At 42.0% G+C, this 26,337-nt stretch overlaps 1 protein-coding gene across 2 annotated transcripts in view; it reads left to right on the top strand.

Annotated features, from left to right (window-relative positions):
* tfcp2l1 (transcription factor CP2-like 1) overlaps positions 1-20,301 on the top strand; it is a 53,158-nt gene extending 32,857 nt beyond the window's left edge. Inside the window, exons 13-15 of one of the 2 annotated variants that reach the window (XM_043694202.2) lie at positions 935-1,077; positions 13,198-13,249; positions 14,795-20,301. In XM_043694202.2, the coding sequence (XP_043550137.2) occupies positions 935-1,077; positions 13,198-13,249; positions 14,795-14,832 (233 nt within the window). In that variant the 3' untranslated portion in view covers positions 14,833-20,301. The remainder of the gene's footprint in view (positions 1-934; positions 1,078-13,197; positions 13,250-14,794) is intronic. The other variant, XM_043694205.2, reaches the window with a different exon arrangement.
* Positions 20,302-26,337: the final 6,036 nt, after the last annotated feature.

Genomic DNA, 26,337 nt, shown 5'->3' on the forward strand with positions numbered 1-26,337 from the left:
GTATAAGCACCACAATGGTGTATTCACTGAAGAGAAATTGACAAGTTTGCTTTGAATCATTGAAAGAGATAATGGGGCGATGCACAGCAAATAAAATGTAATGGAGAGAATTTTGAAATTATACAGTGTGTGGGACCAGAGAGACTTGGGAGTGTACATGCAAGAAAAAAAGTTGAAACCATTAGGATTCATTGAGCAAACAAGACAATGAGAGTACAAAGGCAAGGATGAACCATTTTCAAACACTGGTTCAACCTCATCTGGCATATTCTGTTCAACTCTGGGCACCACTCTTCATGAAGGTTGCAAAGACTTAGAGGAAATGTAGAAAAAGATTTCCAAGAATAGTTTCAGGGACATTGAGGATCATTGATTGTGTGAAATAATTGAAAAGGCTGGAGTTTCCTCCTTTTGAGAAGTGATGTTTGAGACACTGCTTGATAGAGGTGCTCAAAGTCAGGAGACGTTTAGAACAGGGTAGACCAAGCAAAATTGTTCCCATTGATGAAAGGGTTGTGAACCAGAACCAACTCATTGATAAAAGATCAAACAGCAACGCCAGGATTTTCTTTTAAGCAGAGAGTAATTAAGATCTGGAATGCATTTCCTGACAGTGTGGTGGAGCCAGATTAAGCATTGGCTATCAGAGGGGAATTAGATAATTATCTGAAAGGTTTTACAGGGATGTGGGGAAAAGATATTTGAATGGGGCTAAGCTGATTTACTCTTACTGAGACTACGCATGGGCAGAATGGGCCAAATGGCCTACACCTATGCTGTACCATTATGATTCCATGGTCTCCCCCCACCAAAGTACATGTGTCAACATTGGGAGAAGTGGGAAGCAAAGACGAAAACATTTCCAAGTATTTAATGTGTTTCTTATTTGAACTGTTTTTTATGTGATGAAATTCTTTTTCCCGGTTTCCTCCAGTATACCATGCAATCTTTTTGGAAGAGCTGACAGCGATAGAATTAACTGAGAAAATAGCAAATCTGTACAGCATTTCTCCGCAGCAGATTAACCAGATCTACAGACAGGGACCCTGTGGGATCCACGTGCTTGTCAGTGATGAGGTGAGATCCAAGAGAGGTCCATGCGCAGAATGGCAGCTGAGATGGCGGTCGACATTTTTTTGACCTTTTCTTTAAAAAGGTTTTTCTTTCTCTGGAATCATCTGTTGGGTTTGAATACTCCTGAATGGAATCAATTTGGACCCAGGTTGGGAATTCCTGGGTTAGGTATTAGGTATTTCCTGACCAAAGTGTTTCTCTTAACTTTCACATTTCTTAAAAGGAGACTGGTAAAACATTTCATTTAGCTTCCTTTTGTCTTTTTTTCTTCCTTACTGCCCTTTTATTTCCTTTCATTTCTTCTCTCATTCCCCTCCTTTCTGCTTTCCTCCCCTCTTGCTTTTCCTTCCTCCTCCCCTCTTTCCATTTTTTCCTCCCCACGCCTGGACTGAAATCTTCCCCTGTTTTCTTCAGCCTATCTTTCTTCCTACAATTGGCATAATTTTCAAACTTTATTTACCTCATTAATCTTTCCTTCCTTTCTTTGTAATTATGGTTATATCCTTTATGAGGTGATGTGGCCTCATGTTATTCATTCTTCAAATTTAAAAACAATTACCTAGAGATCCTTGACCCATAGTGGAGTTTAAATTGAGGCCTACTAGAAGGTTGTCATGCTGGAGTTGTCCAAATCTCAATATAAATATTACTTTTCACAACATCTTGTAAGTTGGGTAAAATGTCCTTGGACAATTACAGGAATTTGTTGAGGTAAATGCTGTGATTTGGCATTTTAACATATTGGTGGGGGAAATCTAAGATCTTTCCATGATATGGTGGTTATAATTATCTGTTCCTGATATGAAGTCCCTAAAAAATGATAATATTTTGACACAAATACAAGATGGTGGTAAACTATATGTGCCAGAGAAGAGTACATGTATTCAACCAATATGCTTATCTGGTCACTGCAGTATCTTTGCTTATTTGAATTAAAAGCCCTTTCCAGTGTTTGTTATTAGAGTTGAAGAAAATTACATTGAATAGACTTGGATTTGTCAAATGTTCCCTGAAGTGTATTTTCAGACTGATGCAAAATTAAATACAACAGTTGTAGTATTGACAATTTATTGCTTGGTTTTTGGTTCTGAGCTTATCCAATCACAAGTGAAGTAAGAGAAAGAGTTGTAAGAAAAGCCAGGGTGAACTTTGAATGATGCATTTATTTCAAGTCTCATTTGGTATGGCAGAAAATACTGAATAACACCAGCTTTTGGGCGGTGATTGCTTCTTGGATCCGGGAAATGACTCTGATTTGCCGAGAATAGTTTGGGTTTGGATGCGTTGCTGCTTTGCCCACCTCGTCCCCCATTAGAAAATGATGCTATCTTAGTTCAAACAAAAAACTGAATGTGGTTAGAGATTTGTGTAGACATGAAAGCTGCCATGTTCAGACCTCTATTCATCTTGCCAACTGAAACATGAAGTTACTGACTTGCCAGGAATTTCTCTTGTGGGGGAGGGAGTTGCTTTGGCAAAAGCTGGTTAGTCTTCCTCACCACTGATCTTGGCCGGTCCCTGCTTTCTGACCCAGGAGGCAGCTTCATTTAATCATTTAAAACTAGGATTCTCCAGTTGGATCCTTTTGCCCTCTGCTGCTTTTTCAAGTTACAGACTTTTATTTTTGGTTTAACATTTTGGGTGTGGTGATTACCAAACAATTATGCTTACAATAAAGACATGATCGATTGAATCGCAGAGGGCTTATCCTCAAATTTGAGTTAAATTGTTGACAATCAAGGAAGGCTCAAGTAACTCGACCAGTCCTGAGGTATAATGATCAAATTGAACGGTGGAGCAGGCCTGAGAGATGAGATGTGCTTCCACTCCTGTTTCATATGTTCATATGTTCATTTGTCAGCAAACATGCTCTGTGTCAACAAAAACCCAAATGAAAACACAGTTGCGTGGTGCGGATGTGAAAAATCTCCTTACAATGACCTGACCTTGTATAGTAAAAGGCACATTGAGAGTTTATTGTGGAAAAATGCAGTCATTGTTGCTGTCTTTGGACACAGCCATCATGTTGTCAGTGCAGTCAAATGTGTTTTCCATGTCTTTGTTGTGAAATCCCAGAGCACGGTGCTGTCTTTGTTGCTTTAATTGGGCAAAACAGGCGGGTGAGAAGACAGCATTCTTCAAAGATTTTGGGGTTGTCACAGTGTATCAAATTCACCTTGTATCCGATTGACTGAACTTTGAACTTTCTCTCCGGTTATTCCATACTTGCCGTGTTTGAATATTCTTTCACAGAGAGACCCCGATGTCAAATGATGGCTTGCCTGTGATTTTGTGTTTCAGCCTGGTCCATGGCCTGTGGAATTCTCTGCCCACAGAGAGTAGTTGAGGCCAAATCATTGAATGTTTTCAAGAAGGAGTCAGATATAATTCCTAAGGGATCAAAAGATATGGGAAAGCTGGAATGGGGTGCTGAGTTGGATGATAAACCATGATTCTATTGGAAGACAGAGCATGTTTGAAGGGCGAAATAGCCTATTCCTGCTGCTATTTTCTATGCTTCTGTGTTTCTAACTCTGCTCTGGTTGGTTGGCACAGGTATACAATAAATGTGTATGGGTTTGGCTAATCCTGCCATCACCAGTACAGACTTCTGGCCAATCATGATTGTCTTTCTATTGGATTTCCTGTTCATCTAGCAGAAATGGCTGACAGTTTTGCCACAACTGGAGTTTTAGGCTATGCAAATTTCACTGTAATTAGAGTCAACCAGAGCTATTGCTACATCATCAAAGAATTAAGCAAAACTCTTAAAATGTGCCTTGTGGTATCGGAATAAATTTGATCCCAAATAAATTGCATGGAGCAGTTAAGATGATTGACAATTCCTGTCAAATTTTCGTAGGGCAATTCTATTACTTAAATTCAAAACAGCTCCCCAAAATGTTGTATTTTAAAGCTAAACTTTTAAAGATGGGTGACTTTTTCAAAAAAAGTGTGACTATCTCCCAGCTTTCTTGTCCATTTCTGACCTGTCGTCCATATTATAAGGGTAGGTAAGACAGTTATAGAGATGTAGAGCATGGGAGCAGAATCTATGTCCAACTTGTCCATGCTGACCAGATATCCTAAATTAATCCAGTACTGTTCGCCAGCATTTGATGCATAGCCTTCTAAAGCTTCCATTTCTCTGGCAGCTTATTCCACATACGCACCACCCTCTGCATGAAAATGTTGCTCTTATGTCTCCTTTAAATCTTTTCCCTGTGATGTTAGACCTAGGCCCTCTAGTTTGGACTCCCCTACTCCAGGGAAAAGACCTTGGCTATTCACACTATCCATGCCCCTCATGATTTTATAAATGTCTATAAGGTCACCCTTCCTCCTTCGACACTCCAGGGAAAATAGGTCTAGCCTATTCAGCCTCTCCCTATAGCTGAAACTCTTGCAAGTTTCGCAACAGTCTCTACCCACCTTTAGACTTAGTGTGGCTCTGTGGGGGGGGGGGGGGGGGGGGGGGAGGGGGGTGGGTGAGAGGTTCCCCTGCTCACTAGGCATATCCCTCAAGATCATACTCCTCCCTATATCAGACCATTGTTTTGGCTTGTGGACTGATTGTAATCCCAACAATGGCCAGTCCTCTCTCCTGGTGTTGCTGAAACACCAACCAGCAACTTCCTTGGGCAGCGCTTCCTTCTGATGGAAGTGTAAGTCCCAACTTGATTCAATTAAAGCTTCCCCCAACATAATATTGTTCCAGGGCAGCTGCATATCTGATTGGCTAAGTGTCAGCTAACATTACATAGCAGGGTTTGTAGTTGTCTGTAATCTATTCAATATCCACTAATTAGTCTTTTTGGATACTGTTTTGTCAGTCTCCAATTTTAAACAAGTCTGATTTAAAAACATAATTGCATCTCCCAAAATTCTTAAAACACAGTCCATATAATCCCTGTTTCTATTAAGATTTGCATTCAGAGATTGTAATTTTGAAGTTATCACATGGCATTGATTGATTGTCAAAGGTTGAAGTTTTATAAATAGACATTTCCTTGGGCCCAGGTTGTGGTATTCACTTCTTGTATGATTCATGCTATTGAGATCTTGAGTATCATGGCATGAAGATGGTCAATTTTGATAGTCATGATGTTTTGCTGTATTGCTTATTGAGAACTTCACAGTTAACCAGTGACGTGCATCATTTTCAGGATCTCTGGAGTGGAAAGAAACTTGGGAATTCTAGTCCAGGATTCTCTCAAGGTAAACTTGCAGGTTGAGTCAATAGTTAGAAAGGCAAATGCAATGATGGTATTTATTTTGAGAGGACTTGTGTATAAAAATGGGGATGTTCATCTGAGGCTCTGGTCAGACCACATTTGGAGTATTGTGCGCAGTTTTGGGCTCCATATCTTAGGAAGGATGTACTAGCCCGGGAGCGTGTTCAGAAGAGGTTCACGAGAATGGTTTCAGGGATGAAAAGTTTAACATATGAGGAACATTTGAGGACTCTTGATTTATACTCGATGGAGTTTAGAAGGATGAGGGGGGATCTAATTGAAACATACAGAATACTGAAAGGCCTGGACAGAGTGGATTATGCGAAAATGTTTCCGTTGGTAGGAGAGACTGGGCATAGCCTTAGAGTGAAGTGAAGACCTTTTAGAATGGAGATAAGAAGTGGTGAATGAGATTTGATTAGATTGCCTACAGTGTGGAAACAGGCCCTCTGAAGAGCAATATACCCAGTCCCATTTCCCTCTGACTAATGCACCTAACACTATGCTCAATTTAGTATGGCCAATTCTCCTGGCTGTGGGAGGAAACCGGAGAACCCGGAGGAAATCCACGCAGACACGGGGAGAATGTGCAAACTCCACACAGATAGTCACCTGAGGATCAAACATGGGATCCTGGTGCTGTGAGGCTGCAGTTCTAACCACTAAGCCACCATGCTGCCCCAGACTATGGTGGACAATATGGAATTCATTGCCACAGAAGACTGTAGAGGCCAGGACTTTGAGTGTACTCAAGACTGAGATAGATAGGTTCTTGAGTATCAAGGGGTGCGGGAAGAAAAAGGGAGAATTAGGTTGAGAAATGTATCAGCCATGATTGCATGGCAGAGCAGACTCAATGGGCTGAATGGCCTAATTTCTGCTCCAATGTCTTATGCTCTTATAACAGGGTGTATATTTGATGCTGTTCTGTTGCAGTTTGTGCCAATCGGAGATTCTACCAGATAAGGGGTTGGTGCAGGAGCTAGACAAATTACGTAGTGATTACAAGTTTGATCCCTCAGCCTTGTTTTTTTTTCGCGATTTCTCATGGAAGTACTGTTTGCTTAGTATAAGATGGTTTGGCAATTGTTTTACATGAGACTCGGTTAGCAGTTCTCTTATCTGTGAGTTTGAAGTTTGTGGTTCAATTCTCACTTCAGCACAAAACCCGAACCTGACACTCCAGATTAATACTGAGGGGGTGCTGCACGGTTTGGGGTGCCATCTTTCAGATGAGACATTATACTCCGGTTCTGTATGCTTTCAGTTCAATGGAAAAAATGCAATGCACAATTTTTGAAGAGCAAGCAAACACACTAAATTTGCATTTAATAACGTTTGACAAATATAGACCAGGTAAGTGATTCAATCCCTTTTGGTTGAGAGAGAAATGCTGGCCAGGACACTGGGAGAATTCAACTGCTCTTCGTTCAGTAGTGGAATTGGATCTTTTGCATTTGCCTGTGAGGGCCCCAATTTAATGTCTCAGGAAAAAGGGTAACATTATTTACAGTGCAGCACTCTCCAAACAGAATATTGAATATCACCCTCAACTCTGTGCTGACGTCTCTAGATTGGGGCTTTAAAAGTATGATATACCAATTCTCAGCTGAGTGTTGCCAGTGATGCAAGTAACTACTGCTCCTCCAGTCTTTGACACTGCTGTTTCCAAGGTGTCAGTTGAGATCCTTGAAGCAGTCACTAGGGTGCAGTCCAATTTTTAACATCTAGTAGGTTACAGAAGATTCATTGAAGGTTGTACTCGTCTCTTTCAGCACGTCTGCAGCACTGACAGAGGCCTGTGCGTACTTTGGAAATGAATTAAGTTTGACCAGAACTGTCTACCTTATTTACATGTTTTTTGATTTGATTTATTGTAGTCACATGTACCTAAATACAGTGAAAAGTTTTGTTTTGTGAACAGTACAGGCAGATCATAGCAAGCGTGGGCCAACAGACCATAATGTGCTCAGACAGAGCGAGGCATACAGAGGAGGTGCCCAAGCAAGATCAGCCTGAACAAAATCAACATTATTTGAAGTTAGAGAGGTCCATTCAGCAACCTAACAACAGCAGGGAAGAAGCTGTTTTGAGCCTGTTGGTATGTTTGTTCAAGCTTCTGTATCGTTTGCCTGTTGGAAAAGAGTATTACCAAGGTGGAAGAGGTCTTCTGATGATGATGACAGCCTTTCCGTGGCAACAAGAAGTGTGAATGGAGTCCATAGATGGGAGGTTGGCTTCTGTGATGATCTAGGCTCTGCACACAATTTCCAATAGTTTCTTATGGTCCTTGGCAGAGCAGTTGCTATACCAGGCTGTTGTGCACCCGGATTGTGCTTTCTATGGTGCGTCTGTAAAAGTTGGTGAGGTTTTAGATGAACCAGTAATTGACGGAAGTGCTGAAATGAGCTGATGAAGATACATCACATCAAAATTCCTTACACTTTAGTGACAATGAAACACAAAGCTAATTTCCAGTGATTTACAGCAACAATTACAATGCAGAGGGTTGCATGCGGTCAAGGTTTTGCTTGGACTTTGTCCACAAACTTCTTGGGAGAAATGGATTTCTTCCAATCTGTACATGAAGAATTGCTGTAATGTCAGATGAAACAACAGTGCCTTTCATTGCAGAGATCCAACATGACAGCTTTTTTACTCATGGTATCTGAATCTTAGCTGCATAGGATTGAACAGCACAAGGCAATAATCTGTCAGTCACCTCTCAAAACCTATTTGTGCAATTTGTGATGAAGCTCTTACTCATCCTTGTTATGGCTGTAAATATGTAGATACATGCTGCATAACATCGGGGGAAGTAATGGTAATGCCATTAGACTTGTAATCCAGGACCCGAGGAAGGGGACATGGGCTCAAGTTTTACATTTGTCGATGGTGAAATTTGCATTTTTAAAAATATAGAATAAAAGTATACGATCATCGTGACCACTGTCCATTGTTGTAAAACATCCATTTGGTTCAATAATATCATTTAGGGAAGGACCATCTTTACACATTTGAGTTCAGATCCACATCAATGCAGTTGACTCTTAACTGCCCTCTGGCAATTTGCGCAGGCAATAAATGCTGGTCTAGCCAGTGATGCCCACGCCCCATGAAAAACAAAAAAGAGAAACTTCTGCAATGTTGGCACTATGGTTTTCATTGCATCAGTCATCTATTGGTGTCTAAGGTCTCAAGAACTTTTTAATCCCGAATTAGCAGACATCTCTTTTACTACCTATTTCTCCAGTGCAAGGTCATTGTCTCGGATAGTGAATCATGGCACATGCAATTTAGCAGACTCACACCTTAAGTCGAAAAGTCTCTTAAGGTCAGTGGGCATTATGTACTGAGGTAGTTATGAATGGCCAAAGTTCCTCAGGACATCGAGAGGAGCAATTTGTAATACACAACTATGAAAGGAGAACGGTGGATGCTGTGTAGTACCATTGAACAGTGTGAGGGTGAGGAATGTGCTAGCAATCAAGTAGTATAATGTGCCTGGGAATAGGACTTTGTATGTTACATTTTGGGTTACTAAATTACTAAATCAGCTGTACTTTGTCAAAAGACTAGTGTTGACCTGCCAACATCTTGCCAGGTAGCTCAAATTATCAACTTGTGAAACTTCTTGTCTAAAATCCTGAACATTTCAATCCTCCTTTCACTAGTTCTTTGTACAACCAGCTAATTATTTGAGGCTCGGAGGTCTGGGGGGAAGCGGAACATGTTGACATCAGTCCTCCTGATCCCTATGCTGAGAGTCCCAAAGATAATGTGGAACCTCCATTCAGTTTTATGTGAATGTTCAACATACAGAGATCACCACCTTTCTCACAGTCATTCTCCCAAAATTTAATTAGCATGCCCTCCTAATTAACTGCTTCCAAGCTTGTCACGTGCGGAGCAGTTGAGTATTCCGGGTCTGTACTTGAAGTTTAGAAGGACGAGGGGGAATCTCATTGAATACTGAGAGGCCTGGATACAGTGGACGTGGAGATGATATTTCCACTAGTATGAGACCCTGGGATCCAAATGCACAGCCTCAATGAAGGGACAACCCTTTAAAGAATCATATAGCGAGGAAACTGAACCTTTGGTCCCACTCATCTATGCTGACTAGACATCCCAATCTCACCCAGACGCACTTGCCAGCATTTGAACCATCAGCAAAATCGACGTTTCGGGCAAAAGCCTTTCATCAGGAATAAAGGCAGAGAGCCTGAAGCGTGGAGAGTTAAGCTCGGGGAGGGTGGGGGTGGGGAGAGAGTAGCATAGAGTACAATGGGTGAGTGGGGGAGGAGATGAAGGTGATAGGTCAGGGAGGAAGGGTGGAGTGGATAGGTGGAAAAGGAGCTAGGCAGGTCGGACAAGTCCGGACAAGTCAAGGGGACTGGAAGTTTGAGACTAGGATGAGGTGGGCGAAGGGGAAATGAGGAAGCTGTTGAAGTCCACATTGATGCCCTGGGGTTGAAGTGTTCCGAGGCGGAAGATGAAGCGTTCTTCCTCCAGGCGTCTGGCGGTGAGGGAGCGGCGGTGAAGGAGGCCCAGGACCTCCATGTCCTCGGCAGAGTGGGAGGGGGAGTTGAAATGTTGGGCCACGGGGCGGTTTGGTTGATTGGTGCGGGTGTTTCGGAGATGTTCCCTAAAACGCTATGCTAGGAGGCGCCCAGTCTCCCCAATGTAGAGGAGACCGCATCGGGAGCAACGGATACAATAAATGATATTAGTGGATGTGCAGGTAAAATTTTGATGGATATGGAAGGCTCCTTTAGGGCCTTGGATAGAGGTGAGGGAAGAGGTGTGGGCACAGGTTTTACAGTTCCTGCGGTGGCAGGGGAAAGTGCCAGGATGTGAGGGTGGGTCGTAGGGGCCGTGGACCTGACCAGGTAGTCACGGAGGGAACGGTCTTTGCGGAAGGCGGAAAGGGGTGGGGAGGGAAATGTATCCCTGGTGATGGGGTCTTTTTGGAGGTGGCGGAAATGTCGGCGGATGATTTGGTTTATGCGGAGGTTTGTAGGCTGGAAGGTGAGCACCAGGAGCGTTCTCTCCTTTAGAGATCGCAATTTCCCTTCCCACGTGGTTAAAGATGCCTTCCAACGCATCTCGTCCACATCCCGCACCTCCGCCCTCAGACCCCACCCCTCCAACCGTAACAAGGACAGAACACCCCTGGTGCTCACCTTCCACCCTACAAACCTCCGCATAAACCAAATCATCCGCCGACATTTCCGCCACCTCCAAAAAGACCCCACCACCAGGGATATATTTCCCTCCCCATCCCTTTCCGCCTTCCGCAAAGACCGTTCCCTCCGTGACTACCTGGTCAGGTCCACGCCCCCCCTACGATCCACCCTCACATCCTGGCACTTTCCCCTGCCACCGCAGGAACTGTAAAACCTGTGCCCACACCTCCTCCCTCACCTCTATCCAAGGCCCTAAAGGACCCTTCCATATCCATCAAAATTTTACCTGCACATCCACTAATATCATTTATTGTATCCGTTGCTCCCGATGCGGTCTCCTCTACATTGGGGAGACTGGGCGCCTCCTAGCATAGCGCTTTAGGGAACATCTCCGAGACACCCGCACCAATCAACCAAACCGCCCCGTGGCCCAACATTTCAACTCCCCCTCCCACTCTGCCGAGGACATGGAGGTCCTGGGCCTCCTTCACCGCCACTCCCTCACCGCCAGACGCCTGGAGGAAGAACGCCTCATCTTCTGCCTCGGAACGCTTCAACCCAAGGGCATCAATGTGGACTTCAACGGCTTCCTCATTTCCCCTTTCCCCCACCTCATCATAGTCTCAAACTTCCAGTCCCCTTGACTTGTCCGAACTTGTCCGACCTGCCTAGCTCCTTTTCCACCTATCCACTCCACCCTTCCTCCCTGACCTATCACCTTCATCTCCTCCCCCACTCACCCATTGTACTCTATGCTACTCTCTCCCCACCCCCACCCTCCTCCAGCTTATCTCTCCACGCTCCAGGCTCTCTGCCTTTATTCCTGATGAAGGGCTTTTGCCCGAAACGTCGATTTTGCTGAAGCTCCTCGATGCTGCCTGAACTGCTGTGCTCTTCCAGCACAATTGATCCAGAATCTGGTTTCCAGCATCTGCAGTCATTGTTTTTACCTAGCATTTGAACCATATCCCTCTAAACCCTTCCAATTCGTATACACATCCATATGCCTTTTAAATGTTGTAATTGTACCCACCTCCACCACATTTTCTGGCTGCTCGTTCCATTCACGCACCATCCTCTGCATGGAAAGTTACTACTCGGGTACTTTTTAAAATCTTTCCCCTCTCTCCTTAAACCTATGTCCTCTAGTTTGGGACTGAATTGAGATGAGGAGGAATGTCTTCAGCCAGAGGGTGTTTAATCTGTTGAACTCATTGCCACAGAGGGCTGTGGAGGTCAACTCATTCAGTTTTTTGAAGACCAAGCTAATTAGGTTCCTCAACCCCATTTTCTTGCCTTCTCCCTATAGGCCTTGATCCTCTTATTAATCAAGGATCTATCAGCCACGATTGAATGATGGAGGAGACTCGATAGGCTAAATGGCCTAATTTTGCTCCTAAATTTTGTGGCCTTATGATCCTCCCATTGCTACTCTATTAAGCTGTGGGGCCCTTTAAACTCCGCAATAGAAGTGTACTTTACTTCAGTACCAGCCCCACCCAGTCTTGCCTACCCATGACTCAATGTAAACTGCAAGCCTGGAGTAGAGGTTTCAAGGAGTCACGTGCTGAAAGTCCAAAGAGCAAGTCAAGGAATCTGAATGATCCAATGTTCCAATTTTTAAGCAGCTAGCATCTTGCTTTGCTGTTCTGTAGCAGTGGGTCAGGGCAACCCTTTTTTTTGGTTTATTACTTTCATCACGTGTATTAACTCATATTTAATTTGACTTTTTAATAAAAATGAAAATTATAAAATTTAAAAAACCACTATCTTGTTCGAACATCAAGACCACCAGGAACACAATCCAATGGTTAAAAAGGAGCCATCATCAATCAGCCAGAATTTTGTGGAGAGCTTCAGAAATTACTGGTTAAGAAAATTTATTTTAAATTGGCAGGATTGTGGCTGGTTTAAATCCATTTGGTGACTCCGCACTTCTCAAACATCCACAACCACACGTCCCAAAAGGACTTGAGAGTTTGTCATGAGAAGTGGGAATAGTGGCTCTTTTTTTTTCCTCTCTCTCTTCTCTCCCTTTCCCCCAGCTCAAAGAGCATTGGAACCCAACTGCTGCCAAACTAAGACCATGTAACTCTGCATAAAATACAGTTTGGCTCTGGAATCCTGTGGTCTGTATAGCTCTACACTGGATCTGCCAGTGCCTTTACTCACTTGACTAGTGGGAAGCTGCAAGTAAGTATAACTCTGTCAAATTATGCCTGGCTTTTTATTATGTGTAAGGATCTTTGTACTGCAATTAAATTTCCAACCTCAAGAAATGCTTCTGATCTTTAAGCATTAATTTTGTAACTTGGCAACATAATGTGTTCTGTTGGATGTTTGCCTTTATATCATCTTCTGGATTTTTATTGTGGAGGTATATTGAGATCTGGCTAGCACTAGTCAGCGTATTCGGTCCAAGAATTCAAAATATACTTGTGTCAGACTTCAGTAATAGCTTTTGCCACTGTGTCTGATTCAAGAACAAACACACAATCAAATCTGGGCTCAGGAGTACAGTTTGAACAATAAATGCAACAAAGGCTGTTGTACAGTCAATGATAAGTGGATAAAATGTTTCCTTAAATGAAATGTTTTTATTGATAAGCATATTGGCAATAGCCATTGGTGCCCTGTTGTGGAACTAATGGAAATATTGGCCAGTATAATCTGGACTAATGGGTTCATTTTATTTATAGATGGTTAAGAATTTCGGTGATGAAACTTGCTTCGTCATCTGCACCATGAAAGGTACAGTTTACATTCTTACAGTTTCATGTATGTCTGTTGTACCCTTGCATTGAGTTTTATTACATTTTCATGGAGTACTTTGATGGCTTTCTTAGAAGCCTTAACTCTTGACACGTTGAACATTTTATATTAATGATTATTAAAACCTGTTTTAAAATTCATTCATGGAATGTGAGCATCATTGGCTGGGCCAGGATTTATTGCCCATCTCCACTTGCCAAGATGGCATTGCTGGGTTCTGGATTCATGTGTAGATCAGACCAGACCAGATCACATCAGATCAGGATGGTAGATTTCCTTCCCTAAAGAATATTAATGAATCAGATAGATGTTCACCACAATTGACAAAAGTTGCACGAACACCATTCAGCCAGATCTTTATTCCAGATTTTATTGAATTCAAATTTCACTTTCTGCCATGGTGGAATTTGAATTGATGTCTCCAGACATTGGTCTGAGGTTCTGGAATGCTAGTCCAGTCACATTAGCACTGTCTCTCCTCATTCTTGTCAAAGAGCTTGGCCATAGAGAATATGTTTTCAGATATCTTTTATTCATTCATCTGGTTTAAGATTCTAGAACCAGGTGACATAGTTTAAGAACTGGGGCCAGGTCATTCAAAACAGATGTTAGAAAGCACGTCCGCACACGAAGAGGTTTGGAACTCCCTTCCTCACGTGGCAGTCTCTGCTAATTCAATTGTTAAATTTAAATCTGAGACAATTTTTTTTATTAAGAAAGGGAATCGAGGCATATCGGTCCAAGCCAGGCATATGGAGTTAGGCCACAGATCAGCCACGAATGTATTGAATTCAGTTGAGTGGGCTGAATGGCCCACTCCTCTTATTGTGTTCCTATGTGGGTGACATTGCCCATTGCTGATTGCCTCGAGGGGAGTTAGGTACCATCCACATTGTGTGAAATAACTTCATGAAGCCAGTATCCCGTCACTAAGTCACCCTTTATTTACATGTGCACATTACATGACAGTGACCTAGCTAGCTCAGAGCCACCTGAACCCCTGACACTCCCACTTATATCTGTCAGCCAGGGCTCCTGACTAGGGCTGTTAACCTGGTCGAATTAATATTCTAATGAGGTCGAGTTGACTGACATTATTCCAATCACTACTGGAATTTTGTGTAGGCCAGTAAGGACGGCATATTTTATTCTCTTAAGGACACCATTAAAATAGACAGGTTTTTACACCAATTGACAATGGTTACATAATCATTATTAGGTTAGCTTTTTAAAAATAATTCCAGATTCTCTCCTGAATTCCCATTTCACCTTCTGTCATAGTGGCATTCAAATCTACATCCCATGGACATTAACCTGGGTTCCAGGTTGCTAGCTCAGTAACATTACCACTACACCAGCCCTAGCCTTAATGATTGGTGAAAGTGTCTGCTATATATTTCCTTGTGGAATTAATGCCATCAATTGTTCTCTGTTATTAAAGAATTGCCCTATGTTCCTTCCCCACTTCGAGTTATCCTGCTGTTATGGTGAATGAAACTTAAACTTCTTGTGTGTTCTTCACAGCTGAGAGAAATGATGGGTACAACATCATCTTAAAATGACAAAAGTTGCACCTGATTCCCCGACATCAGGAGGAAGATTGAGTGCTTTCACATTATTTGAATGTTGTCATCATTGTCGAACATGGACAACAATCTGATCATCAGGCAAAAGATGAATTGCCCACAGTTGAAACTGAATTTTTCTAATGTCTTTGAGGGAAAAAAAGATTTTTTTTTTCTTTATCAGAGTGACTATTATATTTGGGGAAAGAAAGCAAGAAGGCAATGATAAAATCCTTTTGTTTTTAGCATTATTTTACCAAGTTCCCCAATAGGAGGTGCTATGCTGTATACAAGGTAACATGACAAAATGTTTTGCTTAATTCCGCACTAGATATGGTGGACAATTTTTCTTTTGATTCCTGGCTATTTTCTAATAAGTGGAGTGACTAAAAACCATGTTTTCCTCCTCTCATTTGTTTTGTACTTAGTCATGATAAACGCTAGTTGCAGTTTTCAGGCAGAATAAAAATTGACAAAAATCATTCCAAAAACAAATAGCTAAATTTCATAAAGCTTCCCATGTCAGTGAAATGAAATTTGGCTTACCGGTGACTTTGATAACAAACAGTTTGTTTGCATTTGTAGTTTTATTTGAAAAGGTTTGTAATTGTAAAGAAGTGAAATTAACTTGTCATACTCATTCTCCTGCTCCTCGGATGCTGCCTGGCCTGTTGTGTTTTCCAGCACCACATTTTTCAACTCTGGTCTCCAGCATCTGCAGTCCTCACTTTCTCCTATACTCATGATCCCCATCTAACTCTTGAAATGCTTATGCTCCATAAAGTCCAGACTTTGTCTTGATTTTAAGGACCCAGGCTAAAGTTTGAGTTATCCAAAATTTTCTTACACAGGCCACAGCTATCTATTCAAACCTATCCTCATGAGATATTTGTGAATATGCTGTGACTCTTAACTTTAGAGGCCTGTGCCCTTAAGTATTTTCTAATATAAAGCTATGATCGCAGTCAAGTACTGACAATCTATTTCCTATACATGGTGCTGCAGTGGGGAATGAGGTAAAGAGAGTAGAGAGATAGCCAGACAACTAACCTTTATGTATATTAGTTGTAAGGTAAGATGAAGAATATATTATTTTCCTTTTATTAATCAGACTAATCCATGTTCAAGAGCATCCTTAGGTTTTATTAGATAAAAGAAATCATGAAAGTAAAGGAGTGAAAAGACATGGATCAGATTTTAAGGTTGGGGGGAAAGAAGTGATAACTCAAAAGCTGAAGAGATATGATGGTATATTTTTAGTTGTTCATGGGAATGGGCTTTGCTCTTTCCTACTTGTCCTTAAGAAATTGGTGCGCCATCTTGAACTGCTACAGTCCTTATGATGGATCTGCACTCTGTGCGATAAGAGGAGGAGCAGCAAAGTAAATAAACCTGCTTTTTTGAACTCTGGCCATTTTTTTTGTTGTATGTTTGAAGCTAGTTCACGTTGGACTCTTTTGGATTTGGACAATCTGATGCATGAATTTATTCATTATCCAAAGACAACCTTTTCTCTCAGACAAGGGCTTGAATGACTACCCAGAGCTTGCTGTATGTCACAGGCACTCTCTCTCAATGGGGATTTTTTACTAACTGTGTGTATTTAATTGAAGGTTATTTGCAAAGTGATTGGTTCCAAATTGTTGATGTTTACATGACAGTTGCTCAATTGCTAAGTCACCCAGGGTAGATAATTGTTTTTGCATTTTAATCAAAGTAAGTAGTTCTTTTACAATTGCAACATATGAAGCCCATTTTTATTTTGCTGGACATCCTGCTGCAGTTGTCAAGACACATTAAACCAAGTTGAATTACTTCCATTTAAATGTTGCCATGTCTGGAGGGATTTCCACCCACTCCAACTCTTCCATTGACTCTCCGTCATGCAGCATCTGAAGTGAGAGGCCAGCAATAAGTGATTTGCTAGCAGGCCTAGTCCTAGCTTATGGTAGGTGGATAAGACTGTTCTAATACTTTGGCTGCATCGAGCAACTTGAGGTGTGGAAAACTAGAAGGTAGGGAAAGTGGGGGAGGAGGGAGTATAATCATCCTGTTGGCCATACCAAGGCATTTAGGTTTTATTTCTATAATAGGAGGCTTGTTTCTACCAGATTGCCTATACCAGAGGGCAGCATAGAGGCTCAGTGGCTAGCACTGCTGCCTCACACCGCCAGGGACCTGGGTTTGATTCCACCCTGTGACTGTCTGTGTGAAGTTTGCACATTCTTCCCGTATTTACCTGGATTTCATCCGGGTTCTCCAGTTCCCTCCAAAATTCCAAAGGAGTACAGGTTAGGTGGATTGGCCATAATAAATTGTCCATTGTGTCCAGGGATGTGCAGGCTAGCTGAATTAGCCGTGGGAAATGCAGGGTTACGGGGATAGTTTGGGGGTAGGTGCAGATGGGTGGACTGAATGACCTCTTTCTGCACTGTAGGGATTCTTTTAGTTCTGTTACTCACCCTCAGCTGGGAGACATTGAATCGCTGACCTACCAATTAAATTAAGTGAACCCATATATTTCCATAAAACCAGAAATTTCCAACAAATCATGAGCTATTAAATTGGCCTATGAATGCTTTTGTTTCATAATTTTAGGACACAGTTTTCCCATGGTTCAGGGCAATAATGGAAAATAATTGGGCAACTTGGCTCGAGAGCATTATTCACCCTCTTCTCACCACGTTAGTTATCAAATGGTGGGTGAGAAGAATCAGAGGGGACTTGCTTGACCTATTATTAGTTAAAGCCTTTAAATGATCAGTTAATTGCCACCTAAAGCCCTCAATTTCTCACCTCCCTGATTACCTGCCTTTCTAGCGTGCATTGATTTTCCATCTGGAAACTTGCTAGTCTGGTTTGGGGTCTCTATTTGCCCCAGTTTGGGGCTTTGGAAGCACCCATGCAGAGTGAAAGTCTGAAAGCCACCACTCTGCCCTTTCCAACAACCCCATCCCAATAGAAGCAAAAGAAAATGATCTGCCTTCTTGCCTTTGGATCCCTGAAACGTAGGCCTCACCCAGAGTTCTGACTAACCTGGACACTGATGAATTGATAAATTGAGAAGCTTGTCAAAGGTTTCCAGTCTACTCTTAAGCTGATTGTCTAGCACCGGAAGAAGGAGCAAGGCTCTGAAATGTTGTGTTTTCAAATGGATATGTTGTGAGTTTTTTTTTTACCGTAAGCTAATTGGCACATGATCTGGCATGTTTTCTCAGCATTCGACATCTAACATGGCTCCGTCCACACACCGCCTGAAGGAGGGAAAATTGTGGCCTTAATTTCTAATGACCACCTTTGAACCATTGTCCCTGTTTGTCATAATAATTATAATATTAAAACTTGCTGATTGAAGGGTTAGGATTGAGAGACATGGCAGGAGTGTTGTGTTTGATAATGAATATTAACCAGATCTATTCAATCATCTATGATGCAGGCAACTGACCAAGGCTCAGTTATGGAAAACACCTTTTTGAATGTACTTGATCCCTTCACAAGGAAGCTGTGCCTATCTGCAGTGACGGACAGGGAAATTCTAATGTGCCCAGCCAAGGAAATTCTAATGTGGCCAGCTAGAATTTAAATATCATTAATTTGATTTGGAAAAGCCAACACAAGTTTATATTTAGGGCAAGGAATTCAGGCTTCACTTCCCCAGATGGCAATAAATTGCATGCAGTTCTGTAGCAAATTGCCTATTTACAGGAAGTCCACAGGATTTAAGGGCATTTAAATGGTCATTGGATAGGCATATGGGCGAGAATGCAATATTGTAGGTTAGATGGGCTTCAGGTTGGTTCCACAGGTCGGTGTAACATTGAGGGCTGAAGGGCCTGTACTGCGCTGTTGTGTTCTATGATTTACTGCTTTTCTGTTGAACAATGAACATTCATTGTTATTAACCCTGCATTTTGGAACACTGCCTCACAGCAGTTTAGGGCATAATCTTTGTACTGAATGAGTTTAGTGCAGTGATGTTTCAGGCAAATTTCTAGCTTTGTTGTCTTTTAATATGTTTTTTCAAACAGAAAATACAGCAAATCCTGTGCTGATCTGGCAGCTCTGAGAGAGAAACCGACTTAACAGTTTACGACAGTGGATGGGACAAGGTGTGTGATACAGTAGAAGACAGGAGAGACTAAGTGGTGGAAGAATTAGACTTACAGGGCCAGAGGGAATGCTGCTGAGACACAGAACAGAACAAAAGATGTTAGTGAGTTTTGAGAAGATTTGTAGCTGAGGTTGAGGTTTTGGATGTAGGTTTGCTCACTGAGCTGGAAGGTTCATTTCTAGATGTTTCGTCACCCTACTAGGTAACATCTTCAGTGGGCCTCAGGTGAAGCACTGCTGAAAATTCCTGCTTTCTATTTATATGTTTAGGTTTCTTCTGGAACTCTATCAACAAACACATCGAGTTAGACCCCATGTACTACCCCCTGAGAAAAGGAACAGGAAGTGACTTCACTACAGGAAATAACATCACAGGAAATGACATCATCAACCCAAATAAACACAAACATATAAATAGAAAGCAGGAATTTCAACAGTGCTTAGCCTGAACCCCACTGAAGATGTTACCTAATAGGGTGTCGAAACATCTGGAAATGAACCTTCCAGCTCAGCAAACATAGCTACATCCAGAACAAAAGATGTCCCTAGAGCAGGTGTGCTGCTGTCTAAAGCAAAAACAAGAAGAAAAAAAATGAACTCATGGTAGACAAGAAAAATGGGGGCAAAGAGCATGGTTTGAAATTGTTAAATTCCAGTATTGAGTCTGGAAGGTTGTGAAGTGCTTAAATAGATGACACAGAATTATTGTGTCATAAACTTCTGTCTTGGGGCTCTTATGGTACAGTGATAGTTTCTTTCCCTCTAGGCTAGGAGACCCGGGACCAAGTCCCACCTGCTGCACTGCTAAAAAGGATGTTTAGGAAATGTCTGAACTTTTGTCTTTGTTCTTATCCCACCAACCAATTAAGCATCCATCTCTTCCAAGTTATGATGAAATGGCATTGATTTGAAACATTTCCTGTTTTTTATTCAGATTTCCAGCATCCCCAGTATTGTGCATTTTGATTAGTTTTTTTTTGAGTTGATTATGTGCTTTCGAGAAAGTCTGAAGTACTATTTTACATACCTTGGAAATGTTTTTGTACTCCTACCAATTAAGTGTAGCAAATGTATATTGTCTTAGTGTTGGGCAAATTTAGCACATCTAATTCATTTTCAACTGGCTCTCTGGGTTTTCTCTTACACTTTTCTTGCAGTCAGTGGGCGAATATATAAACTCGGCAGGATTGTGGAGATAACACGGGGGTGGTTGGTTGGAAAATGTTGAATGTTGTTACTTTTTTTAATGTAGAAGCATGTTTTGCACTGGCCTCTGTACAATTCAGCTCAGAAGTGGAATATATTCTGTACCTGAAGGCCTGTACACTAGCCAATTGAATAAATCTACCTTTTATAACAACATTGACATGTGCTGTCTTTTTTTAATATATAGAGAAAGACAGATTCTGCTTTTGGTATTTATGTGTATAGAGTCAACCAGCATGGAAACCAATTATTTGGTCCAACCTGTCCATGCTGACTGTAATCCCAAACTAAACTAGTCCCACCAGCCTGTTTCTGGCCCCAGGTCCTCCAAACCGCTCCTATTCATGGACTTATCAAAATGCCTTTTAAATGTTGTAATTGCACCCACTTCCATCACTTCCTCTGCAAGTTCATTCCACACACGAATGACTCTGTAAAAAAAAAAAATTGCCCCCATATCTTTTTTTAAGTCTCTCTCCTCTCGCGTAAAAAATGTGCCCCCCTGGTCTTGAAATCCACCATCTTAGGGAAAAGCCAACTACCGTTGACTCTATCTGTACTCCTCATTATTTTAAGAACCTCTATAAAACGCCTCTCCACCTCCTACGCTCCAGTGAAACAAGTTCCAGACTCTCCTTATAACTCAAACCTTCCACACCTGGCAATATTAAAGAAAAGGAAATAAATCACAATTCTGCAAAGCCTCAGACAGCACTTTAAGGTTTTACTGTGAATATAAAATTTTTAAATCGACAATAGACAATAAGTACAGGAGTAGGCCATTCTGCACTTCGAGCCAGCACCACCATGCAACATGATCATGGCTGATCATCCTCAATCAGTATCCTGTTCCTGCCTTATTTCCATAACTCTTGATTCCACTATCCTTAAGAGCTCTATCAAACTCTTTCTTGAAAGTATTCAGAGACTTGGCCTCCACAGCCTTCTGGGACAGAGCATTCCACACACTCACCACTCTCTGGGTGAAGAAGTTTCTCCTCAACTCTGTTCTAAGTGGCCTACCCCTTATTTTCAAATGATGTCCTCTGATTCTGGACTCACCCATCAGTGGAAACATGCTTCCTGCCTCCAGAGTGTCCAATCCTTTAATAATCTTATACTTCTCAATCAGATCCCCTCTCAGCCTTCTAAACTCAAGCTTATACAAGCCCAGTCACTCCAATCTTTCAGCGTAAGATAGTCCCGCCATTCCGGGAATTGACCTCGTGAACCTACGCTGCACTTAATAGCCAGAATGTCTTTCCTCAAATTTGGAGACCAAAACTATGCACAATATTCCGGGTGTGGTCTCACTAGGGCCCTGTACAGCTGCAGAAGGACCTCTTTGCTTCTATACTCAATCCCTCTTGTTATGAAGGCCAACATGCTATTAGCTTTCTTCACTACCTGCTGTACCTGCATGCTTGCCTTCATTGACTGGTGTACAAGAACACCCAGATCTCTTTGTACTGCCCCTTTACCTAACTTGACTCTATTTCGGTAGTAATCTGCCTTCCTGTTCTTGCCACCAAAGTGGATAACTACACATTTATCCACATTAAACTGCATCTGCCATGCATCCGTCCACTCACCTAGCCTGTCCAGGTCACCCTGTATTCTCCTAACGTCCTCCTCACATTTCACCCTGCCATCCAGCTTTGTGTCATCAGCAAATTTGCTAATATTACTTTTAATACCTTCATCTATATCATTAATGTACTTGTAAAAAGCTGCGGTCCCAGCACTGATCCCTGCGGCACACCCCTGGTCACCGCATACCATTCTGAAAGGGAACAGTTTATCACTACTCTTTGTTTCCTGTCAGCCAACCAATTTTCAATCCATGTCAGTATTTTTCCCCTAATACCATGTGCCCTAATTTTGCTCACTAACCTCCTATGTGGGTCTTTATCAAAGGCTTTCTGAAAGTCCAGGTATACTGCATCCACTGGATCTCCCTTGTCCATCTTCAGAGTGTCATCCTCAAAAAATTCCAGAAGATTAGTCAAGCATGATTTCCCCTTCATAAATCCATGCTGACTCTGACCTATCCTGTTACTGCTATCCAGATGTGTTGTAATTTCGTCCTTTATAATTGACTCCAGCATTTTTCCCACCACTGAGGTCAGACTAACTGGTCGATAATTCTCTGTTTTCTCTCTCCGTCCTTTCTTAAAAAGTGGGACAACATTAGCCACCCTCCAATCCGCAGGAACTGATCTTGAACCTATAGAACATTGGAAAATGATCACCAATGCATCCACGATTTCTAGAGCCACCTCCGTCAGTACCCTGGGACTTAGCAGCCTTCAGACCTAACAGTCTCTCCAACACCATTTCCTGCCTAATATAAATTCCCTTCAGTTCAGATCCTTCAGCCACTATTACATCTGGGATATTGCTCGTGTCTTCCCCAGTGAAGACAGATCTAAAGTACAAATTCAACTCTTCTGCCAGTTCTTTGTTCCCCGTAATAAATTCACCCGCTTCTGTCTTCAAGGGCCCAAATTTAGTCGTAACCAATGTTTTTCTTTTCACATACCTAAAAAAGCTTTTACTATCCTCCTTTATATTTTTGACCAGTTTACCTTCATCTCTTATTTTTTTCTTTGCGTATTTCCTTATTTCCTTTTTAAAAGTGTCTCAGCAGCACCTTAGGAGAGAAACAAGCATAATGTTTTGACTCTGGTGTGACTCTTCAGAACTGAAGCCAACATTCTGAACAGAAGTCATACCAGACTCGAAAAATGATATCCATTTCCCTCTGTCAGGTCTGCAAAGTTTCTCCAGCATCTCTGTACTTGTTTCAGATTCCTAGCATCCACAGCCTTTTGCTTTTAGAAGTGTCCACCTTGTTACAATGGAAGAAATATTTTCACAACCAGCTCCCACAAACACCCATGACATGATGACAATGAATTATCCTATTCAGAAAAGTTGACCAAATTAGGGTCATACCCACTAGGATTTAGAAGAAAGAGTGGGATTCTTAAGATCTTGAAGGGACTGATTTGGAGATGCCGGTGTTGGACTGGGGTATACAAAGTTAAAAATCACACAACACCAGGTTATAGTCCAACAGGTTTAATTGGAAGCACACTAGCATCGCTCCGAAAGCTAGTGTGCTTCCAATTAAACCTGTTGGGCTATAACCTGGTGTTGTGTGATTTTTAACTTTGAAGGGACTGGGTAGTTTGAGCATCTGCGGGATGTTTTCACTTGTGAAAAAGACTAAAACTAGTGGGCATTATTTAAGAATGAGAGGTCGCCCTTTCAGTAGAATCCCTACAGTGCAGAAAGTGACCATTTAGCCCATCGAGTCCTCACCAACTCCCAAAATTATCCCACTCAGACCCATAAACCCTCATTTATTCTGGCTAATCCACCTCGTCTGCACATCCCAACACTATGAAACAATTTAGCATAACAAATCCACCTAACCTGCCTGTCTTTGGACTGTGGGAGGAACCATACAGACACCCAGGAGAAGGCAACTGTCTGTGTAGAGTTTGCGCAGAGGCAGGAATCAAAACTGGATCCCTGGCGCTGTGAGACAGCAGTGCTAACCCACCGTGCCACCCAAAGGTAGAGATGAGATTTGTTTCTTTTCTCAAAGGCTTGTTAGGGTTTAGAGGTACTGGAGTTGGGTCTTTAAATTTATTAAGGATTAGATTAGATGTTTTACTGGCAGAAGTTATGGGGCTGCAGAAGGGAAGGCCAAGCCGAATCAAACCTTGTGTAAAGTGGTGCAGCCTTATGTGCCAAATATCTTACCCATGCTCTTCTGAGCAGATGATTGAATTTAGTGGTTTTGAAGGATAACTGAGGGATAATGGGGAGACGTAAAGGGTGGTGCTGGAAAAGCACTGCAAGCCAGGCAGCATCTGAGGAGAAGAGTCGACATTTTGGGCATAAGCCCTTCATCAGGAATATGGTGCGGGCTGAGAGATAAATAGCAGGGTGGGAGTGGGACTGGGGCAAGGTAACTGGGAAGACGATAGGTGAATGCAGGTTCGGGGTAATTGTGTTAGGTCAGTGGGGAGGCTGGAGCAGATAGGTGGCAAGGAAGATGGACACGTAAGACTGTTCAAAAGGTCGGTGCTAAGTTGGGAGGGTTGAATCTGGGATGAGGTGGTGGGAGGGGAGATTTCGAAACTAGTGAAGTCTGTAGTCCTTGCATTCTCCTATCATAATGGGAAGAACCCCTCGCCTTGACTTTGAAATAGTGTAATTGGGAACATTGTCCTCAGTTTGACAACTTAGCTGAAACATAACTGCCAACAATCATTTTCATGTAGAGAATATGGGCTTTTCTGTTGGTGCAAGTCTTTTTTTTAAATAGATATTTTTATTGGAAATTTAACATTTTTACAAGTTTACAAAAATAAACAAAACTCTCAAGTACAAGCATTGATATACAATTAAATCTTAAATAAATAATAACCAAAATTTAACAAAAGAAAAATACCGAGAGAAAAAAAACAAAACTCAACTAACTACTAATATAACCTACAACTAACCAGAGTGTATAATTAAGTCACTTACATTATTCAAATAAGAGAGAAAAAAAAACAATGGATAACAGAAATTGGGTAGTGAGATACATGCTCGGAATTTGTTAACATCAAATGTAACAAAACCCGTATTCGTGCAGGATTCCTCTCCCAAGGGGCCCTGGACCAGCCAGGTTCGCCATCTCAATTAAATAAAAGCCCTTATTAGGATGGCCGAAATATCTGTATTTATATAATTCAAGAAGGGCTGCCATATTTTATGAAATAATTCGGTCTTTCGGTGCATCAAGGGGAATACATTCCATAATTAATCTGTGCTAATTTGGAAGTCCAGGGGGCCCCTCAGCCACCCAGTTTACCAAAATATTTTTCCTTGCACAGAAAGAGTGAATAGAAAATAATATCTTCCAGTACATATCCAGGGAGGGTAAGGTGCAAGCCTTTATTGCCCATCCCCTAATTGTCCTGGAGAAGGTGGTGGTGAGCTGCCTTCTTGAGCCACTGCAATCCTTGGAGTGTATAGGTTATTGACACAGCAACACTGAAAGAACAGAGATTTACTTCAGTGGCAGAACTGAGAATGGCTTGGAGGTGAACCTGCAGATGAATATGTTCCCATGTATCTGCTGCTCTTGTCATAGACTCATACAGCACAGAAACAGACCTTTCAACCCAACACGCACATGCTGACCAGGTTTCCTAAACTGAACTTGTCCCATGCGTGCGTTTAGCCTGTATCTCTCTTAACCTTTGCTATCTATGTACCTGTCCCAATGTCTTTTGAATATTGTAATTGTACCCACATCTAACACTCCCTTTGGCAGCTTGTTCCATAGGGAAAACATCGCATCAGTGCTTAGACAGGATATTCCTGGGGGATTGTCTAATAAAGCTATTGGTGGAACTGAGAAATAAGAAGAGGGTGATCACTTTGATGGGATTGTACTAATAAATTTGCAGATGACACCAAATGTGACCCAGTTGATCAAGATCCCACCGTACTCTTGGATAACCTTTTTCACTGTTCACTATACCACAAATTTGTTGTCATCTGCAAACTTACTAGTACAAGCCCATCAAAGTGATCATCCTCTTCTTATTTCTCAGTTCTATCAATATAGCTTCAGTGGACAATCCCCCTGCAATATCCTCTCTACATACTGATACCATGTTTTCCCTAATCAAAAATGTCCTTGGGGATAGTAGTGGCTGTGGGTTTGGAAGAGACTGAGGAACTTTAATGGATTTCTGCGGTGTATCTTGTAAATGGAATATGCTTTGCTATTGAGTGTTAGTAGTGCACTCTGTGGCGTGATTGTTACTTGACACTTGTCAGTCCAAGCCTGAATATTGTCCAGGACGTGCTGCATCCAGTTTCAGTATCTGAGGAGATGCAAATGATACTGAACGATGTTCAATCAATAGTGTATGTTCCTACTCTGACCTTATGATGGAGGGATGGTCATTGATGAAGCAGCTAAAGATGTTTGGAGTAGGGAATTCTTGTCCAGCCCACTCTCAGTAACTACAGAAGGTTGTGTGCAGGGCCCAAATCATCATGGAAGCCAACCTCCCATCCGTGGACTCCATTTACACTTCCTGCTGCTGCAGAAAGGCTGCCAACATCATCAAAGACCCCTCCCACCCCGGAAATACTCTCTCTTCCAATCTC

The sequence above is a fragment of the Chiloscyllium plagiosum genome, unplaced genomic scaffold (genome assembly GCF_037043375.1).
Source record: "Chiloscyllium plagiosum isolate Xiang-an unplaced genomic scaffold, Cpla_swu_hap1 HiC_scaffold_7, whole genome shotgun sequence".
NCBI lineage: Eukaryota > Metazoa > Chordata > Chondrichthyes > Orectolobiformes > Hemiscylliidae > Chiloscyllium > Chiloscyllium plagiosum.